This window comes from Dryas octopetala, chromosome 3 (genome assembly GCF_963921425.1).
Source record: "Dryas octopetala chromosome 3, drDryOcto1.1, whole genome shotgun sequence".
NCBI classification, from domain to species: Eukaryota; Viridiplantae; Streptophyta; class Magnoliopsida; order Rosales; family Rosaceae; genus Dryas; species Dryas octopetala.
The window spans coordinates 22,415,565-22,432,135 of NC_141368.1; the positions used below are offsets into that span (position 1 = coordinate 22,415,565).

Here is a 16,571-nt window from a genome sequence, read left to right on the forward strand (position 1 = left end):
TGCAGAAGAAAAAGTGATGACATCATTTTCCAATTAGTAGAAGTTTAATTTATAATTACATTTTACACGATCGAGCACAATCGTATCCAAAGAAACTCACCTCCTCAGTTCCAACAGCAAGCAAAGATGTCTCATCAGCTACTATAACACCGTCACATGGCTTAATAAGTTGGGCCCTTCGTAAAAAAGTCTAGTCTGTTGATCCAAACTTCTCAATAAGTGAAAATAGTGTCATTACGTTTAGGTGGTCTATCAGGAATTGTGCCCAGCTTGAACTTTGAGGCTTCATGTTTAGCCAGCTCAGGAGGAACATGACTATTACTCTAAATGAGCATCGGCTTGAGATCATAAAAGACATTGGTGTTGTGCATTGTCAGGAATGAAGTGGCCACACCAGTGTTCCCGGCATGGCCAGTACGTCCAATACGACGTGTGTACGTTTCAATATTCCTGTGCATATCATAATTAATGACATAAGACACATCAGGTATATGAATCCCTCGCGCTGCAATATCTGTTGCAACAAGGACACTGTATCTCTTGGTCCGAAAACCTTCCAGGCTAATTTCTCTCTGCTCCTGTGACTTCCCCCCGTGCAACTAGGTCACACGATATCCATTCATATCCAAACTCTTGGCAACATAATCTGCCTTCTTCTTGGTGTTAACGAAGACAATAGCAGTCTTATCACCAATTTGCTTAACCAATTTCTTTAATCTCTCACACTTCTCAGATTCCTTGGTCATTATCACATTTTGAGTGATCAAATCGGTTGTCTTTCCAGTTGTGCCAGTTGTGACCACAACAGGATTCCTCAAGTACTTCCTGGAAAGTTGCTCCACAGCAGGAGGCATGGTGGCACTGAACATATAGGTGGTTTTGTAGATCTTCTTCTCATCAAGCTCGTCATCCTCATCCTGATCAGGCTTAAAATTGCTGGAAGGCATTGCATCCAAGACGCCAACAACCTGCGACTCAAATCCTATATCAATCATCTTGTCAGCCTCATCAAGAACAACATAATTGCAGTGGTTAAGAACAACATAACGTCTATCCAAGCAATCAATCAAACGCCCTGGAGTGGCAATAACAACCTCACATCCTTGCCTAATTCTAAACCCCTACTCCTCAATTGACTGCCCACCAACAACGGAAACCACTTTGATATCCAAGTAATGCGCAAACTTCACAGTCTCCTCCTCAATCTGTTGTGCAAGATTATGAGTAGGCGCCGGTACAACAGCATATGGCCCTTCGGCTACATTATCTTCACTAATGGAAGGCAGCCTCGAAATGTAAGTCAACATAGAAAGAATAAAGGAAGCAGTCTTACACGAACCAGTCTTGGCAATGCTAATGACTTCGTGTTGTTGCAGCCCTAGCTGAATGGTTGCCATCTGAATGGAAGAGGGCTTCTTGTAACCAACCCTCTCCACAACCTTGAGCAGCTCGGCATTCAATCCACTCTCAGCCCAGCTCCTCATAGTGTGAGGAATCTTAGAACCTTTGTAAGAAATATTGAAGTCCTCTCGGAAAATCCTCCAATCTCTCTCAGTCATCTCCTCAAGCTTCTTATCAGTCCAATGGCGATCAACCCTCATGTCGAAAGTGTCATACATTTTTTTTACATTTTTTTTACAAAGTCTTGCCATTTAAAACCCCATCCATTTTCGAGAAAATTTTGTCCTTTCCAGCCACCACCTTAACCCACCAAAATTTCCTCAAATTGACGGCAGTTATAACTTATTGCATTGTTTCTTGCCTTTAAATTCGACCAAGGAAACAGTAAAATGCCATGGGAATATGAGATGTTTATGGGATCAAGAGTTTCTAGAACTTAATTAAATTTTTTTATTAATAAAAATAGAGAAATGTTATTTGCACTCCAAAAATGTCATCCTACACTCCAAACATAAGAAAAATGTCATCCTACACTCCAAACATAAGAAAAATGTCTTCCTACACTCCAAACATAAGAAAAATGTCATCCTACACTCTAAACATAAGAGTAAATTTATATATGTTGGAGTGTAGGATGACATTTTTGGAGTGCAAATAGTGCTTCCCTAAAAATAAAGTGCTTATATTTTCACCATTTTTTCCTATTTTTCCACCCATTTTATTTTTACACTCTTCATTAAATTAAAAAATATATATACATGTTTTTTTATCACAAATAGTCCCTCAATTTTCACCAAAACATTAGTTTGGTCCCTAAAGTGCATTTTCACTCAATGTCATCCCTCGTCTTTAATTGCTACCACTACGCCAAATACCCCCCTTATATATCAGTGAATAACTGATGTCTTTTCATGTTTTCGGGCGATGTCTAGGCAGGCGATGTCTAATGTACGTACTTAAGATATCGGTTTTACACTGATATCTAAAATGAGTTTAGACATCTTTTTTGTTTAAATTCTGATATCCAATGGTCCCTTTAGATATCCGTTTTCCAATTTTCTGGAGCGTTAAGATTCTGAAACTGATATTAAAGACAATAAAGACATCGTTAATTACTATGTAAATGATCTAAAATGTGATTTAGACATCCGTTCTCATATATTTATCGATATGAAAAACCCATTAAATGTATTTTTTTATGATTTCCACATCATATTTTATGTGATTTTTGATATGTTAACTAGTTTAGATATCGTTTAATTCTACAAGAACAGATCTCTATATTATGTTACATATCGGTTTTTGTGATGTAAATGGATGTTTGAAAGTACCTAAAACATCTGTATTTGATATGTAACTGATATAAAAGACCATGTTGGACATCTGGTTTGTTAATAATTATTGATATTGTAATGTTACTTAGATATTGGTTGTTTTTGGTAAATTGATATTTATGCTATTTTATATTTCTGTGTTTTAACATAAACTGATATGAAATGTTACCTTAGATATCGTTTTATACTCCTATAACTGATCTACATAGATTTTTGAATGTGTCGAAAACATCTGTATTTGATATATAACTGATATAAAAGACCATTTTGGACATCAGGTTTTTTATATTTACTGATATTGTAATGTTACTTAAATATTGGTTTTTTTTTAACATAAACTGATATGAAATTTGTACTATAATGTCACTGTTATTATCGAATTTGTACTACAATCCTGATATAAAAGATATAAATTTACATATATATAAGCCTGAAATTGGTGCAATCTCAATCCATTCCATTACCATTAATTCCAACATATATCCAATACAAGTATTCCAAGACTTTCCGAAAAAGGATTACACATTGCACCAAAATATGGAGCATATATCCATAATGAATTACATCATCCCATCCTAGCTAGTATCTAAATTAAGCTAGCATCCCTTTACAAAAACCAATAATCAGCCCATGCATAGCATCCCTTTACAAAAACCAATAATCAGCCCATGCACTTGCACAAAAATAGGTGCATGATTCACCACTTCTAAAGGCTGCCTTCATTTACAAAATATTAATTGGCAGCACTTGTTACCTTTCTTCACACAAAAAATGCCAACACCTGGTTATATATAATTCAGCTTCAATATTCACACAAAAATGCCAATGTCTAACACATGTTCTAAGCTTCCTTGACAAAAAATTGGCAAATATGGCAGCACTACTAGCTAGCTTCAAAAACTTATCCACAAAATGTCCAAACCCCACATACCAACTCCATCTGTCATCTACTGAATATAATTGGCAGAAACAAAGTTGCCCCATTCAATCCGGATCTGATCAAGTTGCTCTTGTGTGTAACTGGTTTGCTTTTTATTCGGATTAGTCCACTGCAAACATTTAAAACAGAAGGCACCAAGTCAATTACAAACAGTAAATAAACCTAACATATATAAATATGAGGCATAAGGCTGGGCCATGCTATAATTAAGCCCAATCAAGTTGAAAGACAACTAGTAATTAAAGTGTTCAAACTAAGCTTGGCCATGTTATAAGGCTGCATACAGTATCACTAAGACATATATGCAATATAGCTATTAAAATAGTGAAGGCAGAGGCGCATAAAGTTATAAGCCTACATGCTATCAAAGTCACCTAGACATGCAATATTTGAAATAAAGCTGGCAGGACTATCAGACATCCAATAGGTATGTAGATCCAATTGAACTTCAAATGAAAAATGCAAAGTAGTAGTCCCAAATCCATAAATACCATAGTTCCTATCTGTGCAATCAATTATATATGTATATACATCTTCCATTCAATGGACCAGCAATCATTTATCCTGCATTTTGCATAAATTAAATAATGATGAAGGCAGACTTCCAAACATATCCAATATATCAAATAAAGGGTTTAGCCAATCAAACATCCAAAAGCCAACAATCCATTAACTATATACATTGACCAGTCCTAGCTAGGTACCAATCATTAGCTTGCATTTTTTATGCAAAATGAAAGATTGACAAAGCACTACACACAAAAACTCACAAGTGATCCAATAAACAAAGAGTCAATTGGATTCCTACCTTGGTCTCAAATCCTAGGTTCGTGTCCTCAATGATCTCCTTCATATACATCATCACATAGTAACCACATTCAACCCCACCAGGTTGTTTAGGACACTACACAAAATCAGAATCCAATTAATGACATGCAGATGGTTATTATGCATGATGCTTCCAATGATAGAAATATTTGTAAAAACAAACCACTAGATTAAATAATATATACTTACAGAAAGATGCTTCCACTGTATTGTTTTCCGACTGTTCCTACCCGTAAGTACATTAAATTGTCGAATGGCACTAATATATCAACAAAATATCAGTATGTTTAAATTACAATATATGTAACCAAATTTGCAATGCATTTTAATGATTTAAAATGGCAAAAAAGCAACTCACGTGTTGACAACTTCCTTCCAGTTTGCGTCCTGGTTCAGTTTTGGAAGAGGGTCCAACACAAATATCGTGTCTTTGTCTTCATTGATAATTGTCAAAATCCAGTGCGAGCTAAGAGAAAAAATGATAATAAGCATGCATAGATTAAGGCAGCAGAACATAGACTCAAAGTCAGTTTAACCAAATTAAAACCCTTACCCAGCATTGTACGGCACTAAGAAGACACGATCACATTTTCCTTGCTGAAAGCGTTCTGCTAAGTAGTTTGATCTACGCTCTGCATTTCCTACTCCTTTAGATATGCGTGCCGGATCCACAAAAGCAACCATTTCAACCATGTTTGTATCCACAAGCTTATCAAATAGGTGCCTATTCATATAAGTGAATTATTTTAAATCACAGCGTTTTAAAAGGGCAACAAAATATTTAAACATTTTGAACGATTCCCTAAATTACCTCATGTACACAACTATGCACGAGGCTGATAATTCTGACATCTCCATAAGGGAAGTAATATCCTCTCTCAGGATATAAAGTCGTCGGACAGCTCCAAACACTTGTTCATCTATGTCAGTTGTGAGAGCCTTTCCAGATGTAGCCATCGCCTCCCTCGCGAAACGATACAGCAGCTTGCATTCGCTAGTAACTTTCTTCCCAAGGTCATCTTTCTTGAATAACTCCTTCACCATCATAGGAACCTGCCTTGTTTGTTTCTATGGTGTCAAATACAAACACTCAGTTTTGAGTCTTTAGATCAATATTCATGAAGTGTATACTTGGCACTTAAAAAAATTACAGTAGGGAGAGTTTAATTACCTTCACCTGCTGAATGATAATAAGTTCCCTCGGCCAAGCCACATGGCTTCCAAATGCTTGACCAACATTTACCAACTCGTCACCCACAGGAATTGGAAGTAAAGCAGCCACATTAGTGGCCATGTCAATTGAAACCCGCAAGCAGTCCTTTGCCAAAGGAACACCATGTATGGTCTCAGATTTCATCTCAACGACAGTACCATATGCGACAATGTTGTACCATAAACTTAAGATGACATGCAATGGCACAAAGTAACCTAACGGACTCAAGTCCTGCAACGGGTACAAAAGTCTTATCAAAATCAATACCTTCTAATTGAGAGTACCCTTGAGCAACAAGCCTAGCCTTATTTCTAACCACATTCCCAAACTCATCAGATTTATTTTTAAAAATCCATTTGGTTCCAATGACATTTGTTTTGGCTGGTCTTTCTACAAGAGTCCACACTTGGTTTCTTTCAAATTGGTTCAATTCTTCATGCATTGCACTCACTCATTCCTCATGATTGAGTGCTTCTTTGACATTTTTAGGTTCAACAATGGACACATAGCACACATTAGCAAGTTCATTGGCCATTTGTTTTCTAGTTCTAACTGGTTGGTTTATAGAACCTAAAATCACATCTTCACTATGGTTATACCTCACCCATCTTGGTTTTTCAGATCTGTCACTCAGAATTTTGTCATTTTGATCGCTTTCTAACTTATCAGACTCAACAATTTTTTAGTCATCAGTAAGTTCATCACAGCCTAACTTGGACTCATTTTAAATCAAATCAATCTCTTTTGGAACAGATGAGGAAACAATTCATCCTTATCTGCAGCCATTTTAATAGATGCATCATGATCATCTATTTTCACACTTATGGACTCCATCATAGAACTTGTTCTCAAATTGAAAACTCTGAAAGCTCTACTGTTTAATGAGTAGCCTAAAAACAAACGTTCATCACTTTTAGAATCGAATTTCCCCAAATGTTCTCTATGCTTAAGGATGTAACATGCACTCCCAAACACACTAAAGTGTGTAACCTTGGGTTTCCTTTTTGGTTCCCGGCCTAAGGTAGACTCTATTTATGATGTAACATGTTGTGTTGATAGTCTCAGCCCAAAAATGTTTTGCAAGATTTTTGCTATTTACGTCTCAATTAAAACCCTATTCTTTCTCTCAACAATTCCATTTTGTTGGGGTGTTATAGGAGCTAAGAATTCATGTTTGATACCCATTTGACAACAAAACTCATCGAATTGAGAGTTTTCAAACTCAGTTCCATAGTCGAATCTAATTCTGGACAGGGTTGACAGACTTGTCATACCTTCACTTTTCAGCAGTTTTAAAATCTTGACAAAATGATGGAAAGTCTCTGACTTGTCCTTAAAAAATGACACCCAATTGTACCTAGAAAAATCATCTACCATGACCAAAATGTATTTCTTTCCACCTATTGACAGAGTTTGGACAGAACCAACCAAATCCAAGTGAACTAGTTCAAGTGTCCTAGAGGTGCCTATGTCTTTGACCCTTTTGTGTGGTTCTTTGGTTTGTTTCCCGATTTGACATGGACCACAAATAAAAGTTTCGAGTTTTTCCATCTTTGGTAGACCTCTAACAACCTTATGCTTAGATAACTTGTAAAGGTCATGAACATTAATGTGTCCAAGTCTTTGATGCCAAAGAGAGCTAGTGTCATCAATAGCTCTATTGCAAGTATTCTCAAATTTGCCAACATTGCCATCAATTACATAGCAATCATCTCTAGACCTAGGGGCATTCAAGATCTCCCTTTCTTGGGAATCAACAATTCTTCATCCACTCTTGGACATACACACTTCACCACCCCATTCATCACATAGTTGACTAATACTAAGTAAATTAGAATTCAACCCATCAACAAACCTTACATTTTTCAATTCGGGTATAGCGGGAATGTGTACAACCCATTTTCCACTCACATAGGACTTCTCTCCTCCTCCAAAAGTCACACTACCACCATCATAAGGAGCAAGTGAAGTAAAAACCTCCTTATCTCCCATCATATATTTGGAACACCCACTATCTAGGTACTAAATATTCTTCTTAGTGGCAGAAAATGTGGTCAAGGTTACTAGACATTTAGTGGAACTCTTCACAACCCATCTTTGATGTGGACTTAACTTATTTTTGAGAAATGGGGTGACAAGTAAGGCAATTTTGGTTACCTATTTGAGTAGATTGTTCACTTGCTCTTGAAAAAAAATATTTCTCTTTACTTCATTTGATTTCTTTCCTCTAAATTTGTTGCAATTTGGTCTAATGTGACCCTTGACATTACAATGATGACAAACCGGGACAAACCTTGTTTTTCTATGTGAAATAGAGCAATCAATTTGTGTGACACTTGGTGTAGCTTGACTTGACTTAGAATGAGATGCATGTAGACCAATGTCAATAAAACCTAGACCCTTTTTGACACCATGACCAGATTTTGACTTGACAAAAATGGTCTTTGCGTTAGATTCATTAGGACTATTTTCATTAAAACCCAAACCGGTCTTGTCCCCATGATGCTTCCCTATCCTAAGCATCCTATCAACTTTTTCAACCCCAGTGGTGAGCTTAACAATGTTCTCATTTGCATCATTCACTTCTTTTTAAAGTTTCCCATTCGAAGATTTAAAGTAGATGTTGCTCTCCTTGAGCACTTTGACTTAACTTTCTAGATTTTGTTTCAATATAGCCACACTTTCTAATGACTCAATCTTCTCTACTCAATTTCAATTTGGCATTCTTAAGTTTCTGATTTTCTTCCTTTATGCTAAGTGTTTCGGTGAAAAGTAAGTCATATTTATCATAGACTGCAGTGTAAGACTCATCATCAGGAGTAAATTCTGATTCAGATCCACCATCAACTTGTTCAATCTCCTTGATTGATGCAACAAATGCAACTTCATCACCCTTAATGTCAGATGAAGACTCACAATCATTTGAGTCCGCATTCTCACTATCACTCCAAGTGATCTTCATGGATTTATTCTTACTAGAAGAATAATTCTTTCTATTATTTGCACATTCAATTGCTATGTAACCTATTCCACCACAAGTGTAACATTTCACATCTCTCTTGATTGTTCTTTCTTCTTTAAAGTTAGGCTTCCTCTCTTGTTTTTTCACAAAAGAATTTTCTCCTTGAGGTTTGAACTTGAAGTCCTTGAAGTTTTTATCACTAGTCCTAGTTTCTCTCCCTTTATTTCTAAGAATTCACCTAAATTTTTTGACAAAAAGGGCAACCTCATCATCGGACATTGATGATTTTTCAATCAAGTTTTCACTCATTTCTTTGACACTTTGCAAAGCAATATCCTTTGATTTCTTGTTGTCTTTTTCATCCATTTCAAGTTTCATCTCAAAAGTTTTAAGCTTTCCTACTAATTTACCAATCTTGAGTTCATCCAAATTTTGGACTTCTTGAATGACATGTTTCTTAGATTGAAATCTCTTAGGTAGAGATCTAAGAACCTTTTGGACAATGGTAGACTCCTCATAAGGTTTACCTAAGGACATGGCTTCATTTGTGATGGCTTCCAATCTTTCATAGAACTCGGAGAATGACTCGGACTCTTTCATCCTAATTTCTTCAAATTTGGCATGTACCATTTGAAGCTTGAGTGACCTAACTTGTTTGTCCCCTTCATGAACAACCCGAAGTTTGTTCTAAGCTTGCCTAGTTGTGACACAGTGTTGTATGTGTGCAAATTGTGAGGATGATAGTGTAGTGACAATAGCATTTCTAGCCTTCTTGTTGGAGCTAGATGCTGTGATTTCGACTATAGATCATTCAGACCTAGACTTAGGAATTTCAATTCCATCTACAATTTTAGTGGGAGGATTCTACTCAACAGTGAGATATTCATATGCCAACTCATCATAGGCATCAAGGAAAATTTCAAATTTCTCTCTTTAAGCAGCGTAGTTGCTGTCATCAAAGAATGGAGGAGAGTTACAAGACCCTGCAACTCGATCTCTTTCCATCTGGACACACCTAAAAACAAACAACACCCTAGGATCTCTCGATTTCCTTTTAGAGTAGCGCTCTGATACTAATTGAAAGTTTGTATTAAGTGATTTATCTACCTAATTAACTTGATTAAAACCACAGTCAATAATCGGACCCCAATTTTTGTTTATGTGATGACTCCGGGACTAATCAAACAAACAAAACTCTGACTTTTTGTGACAAAATCTGAAGACACAGATTGACACTTGTAAATCAAAATATAACTTTTGTAAGGAACACAAATCAAACACACCAAAGGATTAAGTGACAACCTATACACTCAGAGAACTCATCACAGTAGGCATCTCAGTGTTATCCACAATTACAATGGTGTGTGATTAGTTAAACAGTTCCATATGACATATAGAAATATCAAGCATATAAATTCAATGTATATTTGTGTTTAAAAGTTGAGTGAGTCAGTAAACAAAACAACACAAAATGGAGACGAAGGCAAACAGCTGTTCACCCAGAAAAACCACAAAGGGTAAAAACTGGGGGTCGTTTTCAGCTGACCGAGCAATCCACTATATAGGAGGTTCAATACAAAGGGAGTATACAACATACAGCATTCAAGCTCAATCACTAAATCCTAAACTAAGTAGCAGCTTCTTACCTCTTTGTGCAACTTCCAAAAGTAAGGCAATCAGTCAACATGAATAAGGTAGCTCAAACTCCAAGCTTATCAACCCATGGCACCAATTCATACCAAGCACAGCATATTCTTCAATGTATAAACATGATATGCAGATTTGGATTCTTTAAAAATCAGCCTTCTCAAGCAAAAGTTATGAAAAGGCTAATGGAGAATCATTAATCTAAAATCTAAATGATAGTGTTTATGAATATTTTAAAACACACTCAAACACATTCAGATTTAGATGATGAAAAACAAGTTAAGAAAATTGTTTTAGTTTTTCAAAATCAAAAACATTTTCTTGCTTGAAAAGATAAGCACACACACCCAAAAAGCCCAAGCTCTAACGCAGCAAGAATGCCCAGATCAAAATTCACATCACACGAAGAAGACCCAGACCAAGGATACCCAAACTACTCACGACGCACACACACATATGATGCTCGTGCCACGTGGAAGCTAAGTAGTGGCTGTCTACAAGAGACAAATGAAAACATATTCTTTTTGTCCTAGAAAGGAATCCTAGTACACCAGAAGATAAGGATGTAGAGCTGTAAATTCAATAATATCCTCATTTTGCAAAATTCACAAAAGAGGAAGAAGATAAATAGTGATGTGAGTGTGTGAGTGAACAACCAGATCATGTGCAGTGCACATGCTTGTTTAAAGAAAGAGAAATGGGCTTTAATTTGAATGGGCTTTAAGAGCCAAGTCACGAAATGGGCTGCTGAACTGTCAACAATTATTCAAGTGATAAAACTGCAAGTGCAGTACACGTGTGAAGAAAATTGTTCTTATGATATCAGTGAGTGACTAGTCAAATAGACACAAAATTGTTTTTCGTGAAATGCATGAAATGCAGTATAACTTAGAGTCTTTTGCATTACAACTTCATTCTTGATTTCTTCAACACAAGTGATCTTACCCTTAATTCTAGCCTAGAGCTTATGAGTGAATAATTAAAAAATAAATACAATGATTTTGACAAGGAAAAGCCAATATCGAATTCTAGAAACTAACATTGCCGCCGGACGCGCCGGTGGCAGGCGCGACTGCTCCGGTGCTGCGAGAGGCGTAAGAGAGAGAGAGAGAGAGAGAGAGAGAGAGAGAGAGAGAAAAAAAAAAGACTTTTTGGGTATTTAAAACTCATTCATGCAATTTTACAAAATTGCCCTTCACTTTGAACGTCTGTAAAACCCAAACCGTAACTCCGATTTGCGCGTGCTTCGTGTCTATGAACTCGTGGACTCGAGACCTATCCAACGGGCTCAAAGTCAAAATCAAAAGCCCACTAATAAAAAAAGTCAACTGTGGGGTCAAGCCCAATTTAAAATGAAAATTAAAAATAAATCCAAAACATTTTATTTCTCAAATAAATTCCCAAATAATCAAAATAAATTCTCAAAATCTTTAAAATACTTTTCGAAATAAAACTTAGAAAAATACATGGTCTTACAATTTTAAAACGAAACATTTTAAATCCAATTAAACTTTAAATAACGTTAAATCAATTTAAGTAAAAACGTCAAATAAACTCTTAAAAACTCCCAAAGTAAATTAAAGAAAATTTCCAAGGTCGCAAAACTGAACTTTCTTAAAACCCTCTTAAAACTAAAGTTAAATAAAAATTCAAACTTCCAGTGAAATTTGGGTCGGGTCGTTACATCATCAGTACTAGGGTTAATGTATGTTGAACATATAACCCCCTCGTAGGTTGGTTTATTTTTATTTAATATATAATGAGACATATTCAGTAACTTATTCCGTTGCATTTTACTACTCTGATCCAATTCGGTACAACTAAAAAAGACTTAACTTGTTTTAAGGAGCTTGGAATTATAACACTAAAAGGTAAGGGTGTTGTAGTCTCGGAATCTTTAGAAGGTGCCGCTGTGACATTGCAGTCTCTGGGCATCACACATCTCATCCTTTGTCACTTGTGTTGAGCAAACTTGATACGTATTATTTATTTTATAGTTATGAATTATAAACCCCATAATCATCTCCAAACTCTTCCAAAACCCCCTGCCATATAAAAACTCTCCAAGAACCCTCTATCTCGAAACCCACTAACTACCTCAAACTACCTGCCATCCCAAAAATCTTCATGAAAAAAAAATTGCAATAAAAAAATAATTACAATAAAAAACAATAAAAAATTAAAGTGAAAAAAAATTAAAAAAAAATTACAATAAAAAATAATTGCAATAAAAAATAATTGCAATAAAAAACAATTACAAAATAATTACAATAAAAAAAAAAACAATTATAGTCAGGTGAAGTTTTGGAATGACATGGGGTTTTGGAAGAGTTTTGGGGATGACTAGGGGGTTTTGGGATATTTTGAGATGTAAGGGGATTTTGGGAGATTTTTAGGATGGCTAAGGGGTTTTATTATTAAGCAGTAAGCACCCTTTATTTCACATGTTTTTTATTTTTTTTGTAAGGCCAATTGTAATCGTAGGGCAGCGGGATATGAGGGAAAGAGAGGACATATTGCTCTGATTGGTAGAGGGTGGTCGTAATAAAATCTAATGATTACAAAATCTAATTAACTACAATTCTAAAGTAATTTATATCACTCTCCGCGTTCAATGCAACTTTATTGCATGAAATTAAACTAATGGATTAAAATTCACTTGCAGTGGTATAGTTTAGTTCATTGTAATTGATGTAATTATAAGGGTTAAATACAAAAATAGTTCACGAACTTTACAGTGAATCTCAATTTGGTACACTAACTATAAAAAGTATCAATTTGGTCTACGAACTTTCCAAGTTGTATCAAACCAGTACAAATGTTAATTTTCATCCAAAAATTAACGGAATTGGTCACATGAAAATGTGATGAACGGACTAAAATGCCTTTGAAAATGTGGTCACTTGCTGTGCACATGACCAGTTTTCGTTAAATTTTTCAATAAAAATTAACATTTGTACTGCTTTGGTACAACTTGAAAAGTTCGTAGACCAAATTGACACTTTTTATAGTTAATGGACCAAATTGAGATTCACTGTAAAGTTCATGAACCATTTTTGTATTTAACCCTAATTATAATAAAGAGTGCATGAAATAACACCCTGGTATGACTTGTAATAGCACCAGACAATGGCCCCATATGTCATATGGGCTTGCAAAAGAGAGAACCAGAAAAGAAAAAACCAATGAGTGAGTGACATTTAAAAAGATACATAGCTATTTATGTAAAATTATTGAACTATACCATTGCAAGTAAAACTGCAGTTCAATTTAATAGATGCCAAAATAGTTCAAATATTGAACTATACATTAATTAAACTAACGAATGTAATGAATGCTCTTATTATAGCCTTAATAGTTCTGTTTGGTTTTCTGACACTGCAACTTGGATTAATTCTAACTAAAAAGAGTTTCTTGTGTGTAAATAAATCCTCCATTTGACAAGTGCACAAATTCACAAAAGCTTGAAACTTTTAATTTTCGGACATTACTTATTTAGCTCAATTTTTTTTTCACAACTTATATGACATAATGCAGTTGTTGGGTAGTTTAGTTGGAAGGACCGTAGAATTACCAACAATACATTTAAGTTTGATCCCCTCTCTTTCCAAATAATTAAAAAAAAAACATACATGACATACTTATATTAGCTCTATATTATTATTCTTTTAACATAATTACATAATGTGCATACTTATATTAACTCTATTATAGTTATGAGCTTTGCTTTGAAGTTATGAATAATCTTATTTCATCCTTTTGGCAAGAAAAAGGAAAGTTTTTTTACTTGGGTATTTGAGTGTAACTCATTTGTTATTGAAACCATGTGAGATATGAGACTAAACCAAGGAACAACGTAGTTGTTTGTGTAGGCGGAATAGCCTACAACAACAATAGCTTTTCTGGTTTTGTCCTGTGAGGTTGATTCTTAGCCTAATTTTGGGTTGTTGCAATTATAGCTTCTCTACTTTTTTTTCTTTTTTTTTTTTTTTTTTTTTTTTTTTTTTTATAACTTTCTACTTTAAATGATAGGAGAATATAGTATTTTTTTGTGTGTCAACCGTGCAGGCTACAGTGAGCTTGTGAAATTTCATGGTCCATTGATGCACAGATGTCTACAACTAATGTATCAACTATGGCTAGACTTGATATAGTTTCTACAACAGGGCATTAATAAAGAGTTAAACAAGATTTGTGGAGCATGATTATAATGCACATGATTGCTTATATTTTATGGCATTGATCATTTTCTTATAGCTGCAAATTTTTTCCCAAGAATTTCCCTTTTGTAGTGTGGAGAGGACTGTAGAAACAGTACAAAATTGAAATTATGGGGTTTCGAAAACTACAGTTTGTAGTTATTTCCTTTTTCTAAAACTTTGTTAAATTTTGCATTATGTTGGTGTCTTGGCTGCAGAGTATCAAAGCAGGAATGAACGAATTGCTTTCCAAGTTCCACAACACTTGAAATATTTAAATTACTTGGAAACCAGATGCTTCAGTACTAATTAACTAAAACTTCTTCAAATGGACTTAATTAGACCACAAAGGATCACAACTAGAAATTCACAAATTAACCCCACACCTTCTCAACAAACCCAATTGGTATGCTTGAAATTCCTTTCACTTTTCCCTGCAAAACAACCAGAAAAGGGAAGAAAATTCGGAAGGCAAATACCTTTGGTTTCCTCCAAAACCTTAATCTCTTCCATTAGGAAATTACTTTTGGGGTCGCTTTCAGTGCAGCTATAGAGTTCATCTGCATACTGACTGAGCATCTCGACCAGCCGAGCAGTGCAATGCATGCGCTTGTCATTAGGATACCAACATCAAACTCTCCTCTCATAAGAATTTTCCTAAGCGAATCTTTCGACTTCCCAATGATCTGCATAAAAGCAGTCATTGCTTCAGAAACAGATGACAGACTCTTTGGCAGTTCTTTCAGCTCTGAAAGGCAAGAATTCAGCTTGTCATTGATCTTCTTCACAATCTCTGGCAAGTTTCTGGCTATGCTAGTAGCTTGAATTTGCACCAATTTTTGAGCTAAAACCGAAACTCAACTATAGTTTTGTCAATCTTTGAAAGCAGAGGATGAGTTTCAAATAGTTGGTCAGCAACAACCTTTGCCTCCTCATAGCTTTCATCTCCAATCCGATTCCTTACACAGACATATCCAAGACCAATGTTCTCATCATTTGCTGTAACCTTTTCTGATAGTCCCTCGGGTGCCTTATCCACCTTTGTGACCACAGCCAGAGTCCTCTCACCAGTTTTGTCCACACTTTGTGACATCCTAATCGATTCGCAAGTGGTGAAATCGACAGTGGCAGACAAAACATTCAGAATTATGCTCTCTTCTGGTTTTATGTACTCCATGATCATGTCCTTGATTTGGTCATAGATATTCTCAGGCTGGCCATTAACAGGAACTCTAGTGATTCCAGGGAGATCCACCATTGTCAAATCCGGAACACCATTCTTTTTCACCAACAGAGTCAATGGGGTGTTCGAAATTCCCTTACCTCCCCCAGCAATGAACTCTGTGGCTTTGACTATGTCAGCAGCAACGTTGGCCTCATCAGTTTGGTCAACTCTGCCATTGTACTCCAGAGAAAGCTCTGGTTTAGGATTGGAGTGGTGTTCCAGCCTCATTATAAGGGGTACCCTGGTGCAGATGCCTTGGCCACGTGGCAGGTTGATGCTGACAAGGGACTCGAGGACGCTGGATTTGCCAGACGATTGGTCCCCCACCACAACAATGGGTTGGTGGGGAGCTGAATGCCTTCCTCCATAACCATGAGCGTACGGAGCTTGTCAACAGCATCGAACAGAGGACGAATTCTGTCGTTGTAGGAGGAGACAATGGGTGCGTCTGGTGGTACGGGATGTCGTTGATGTGGTTGATGAAGAACTTGTGGTGTAGATGATGAAGATGAGGAGGTTTTCTCATCTTTTGAAATGTTGGCAATGCTGGTTGAAGTTGAAGATGATTTGGGTTTGGAATCAGTGTGAGCAGCACTTTGCTTTGGTCCTCCCATTTTTTGTGTATTGTTTGATTTGGTTTTGTTCTTTCCTCCCATTTGTGAAGTATAGCAGCAGAAGAGTTGAGAGAAAGAGTGCGATGGAAAATGGAAGAGAAATAAGTCAAATAACAGTAAAGAGCAGTTTAAAAATAAAAATATATGGACTTGAAGCGTATTATGTTATATTTAATAAAAATAGTAATTGAAGTGAATTGAATTAGGA

General features: G+C 35.9%; 2 protein-coding genes, 1 long non-coding RNA gene and 1 pseudogene across 3 annotated transcripts; all 4 read right to left on the reverse strand.

Annotated features, from left to right (window-relative positions):
- Positions 1-212: 212 nt before the first annotated feature.
- On the reverse strand, positions 213-1,619 carry LOC147291819 (DEAD-box ATP-dependent RNA helicase 21-like; annotated as a pseudogene).
- A 2,895-nt stretch (positions 1,620-4,514) lies between these two features.
- On the reverse strand, positions 4,515-4,912 carry LOC147291820 (uncharacterized). Its single transcript, XR_015121022.1, has 3 exons — positions 4,862-4,912; positions 4,693-4,762; positions 4,515-4,579 (listed from the first exon to the last, which is right to left on the reverse strand). It is a non-coding gene; the product is annotated as an uncharacterized LOC147291820 (long non-coding RNA).
- Positions 4,913-5,052: 140 nt separating this feature from the next.
- LOC147291821 (uncharacterized) lies at positions 5,053-8,678 on the reverse strand. The gene is made up of 4 exons (XM_086236035.1): positions 8,511-8,678; positions 5,675-5,947; positions 5,315-5,556; positions 5,053-5,227 (listed from the first exon to the last, which is right to left on the reverse strand). The coding sequence occupies exons 1-4, from the start codon at positions 8,676-8,678 to the stop codon at positions 5,053-5,055; spliced, it is 858 nt and encodes a 285-aa protein (XP_086092161.1).
- Positions 8,679-14,898: 6,220 nt separating this feature from the next.
- Positions 14,899-16,363, reverse strand: LOC147291822 (putative dynamin-related protein 4A). The gene is given in 5 exon segments (XM_086236036.1): positions 14,899-14,977; positions 14,979-15,148; positions 15,151-15,383; positions 15,386-16,085; positions 16,088-16,363. Coding segments are annotated over 5 exon segments (1,458 nt in total).
- Positions 16,364-16,571: the final 208 nt, after the last annotated feature.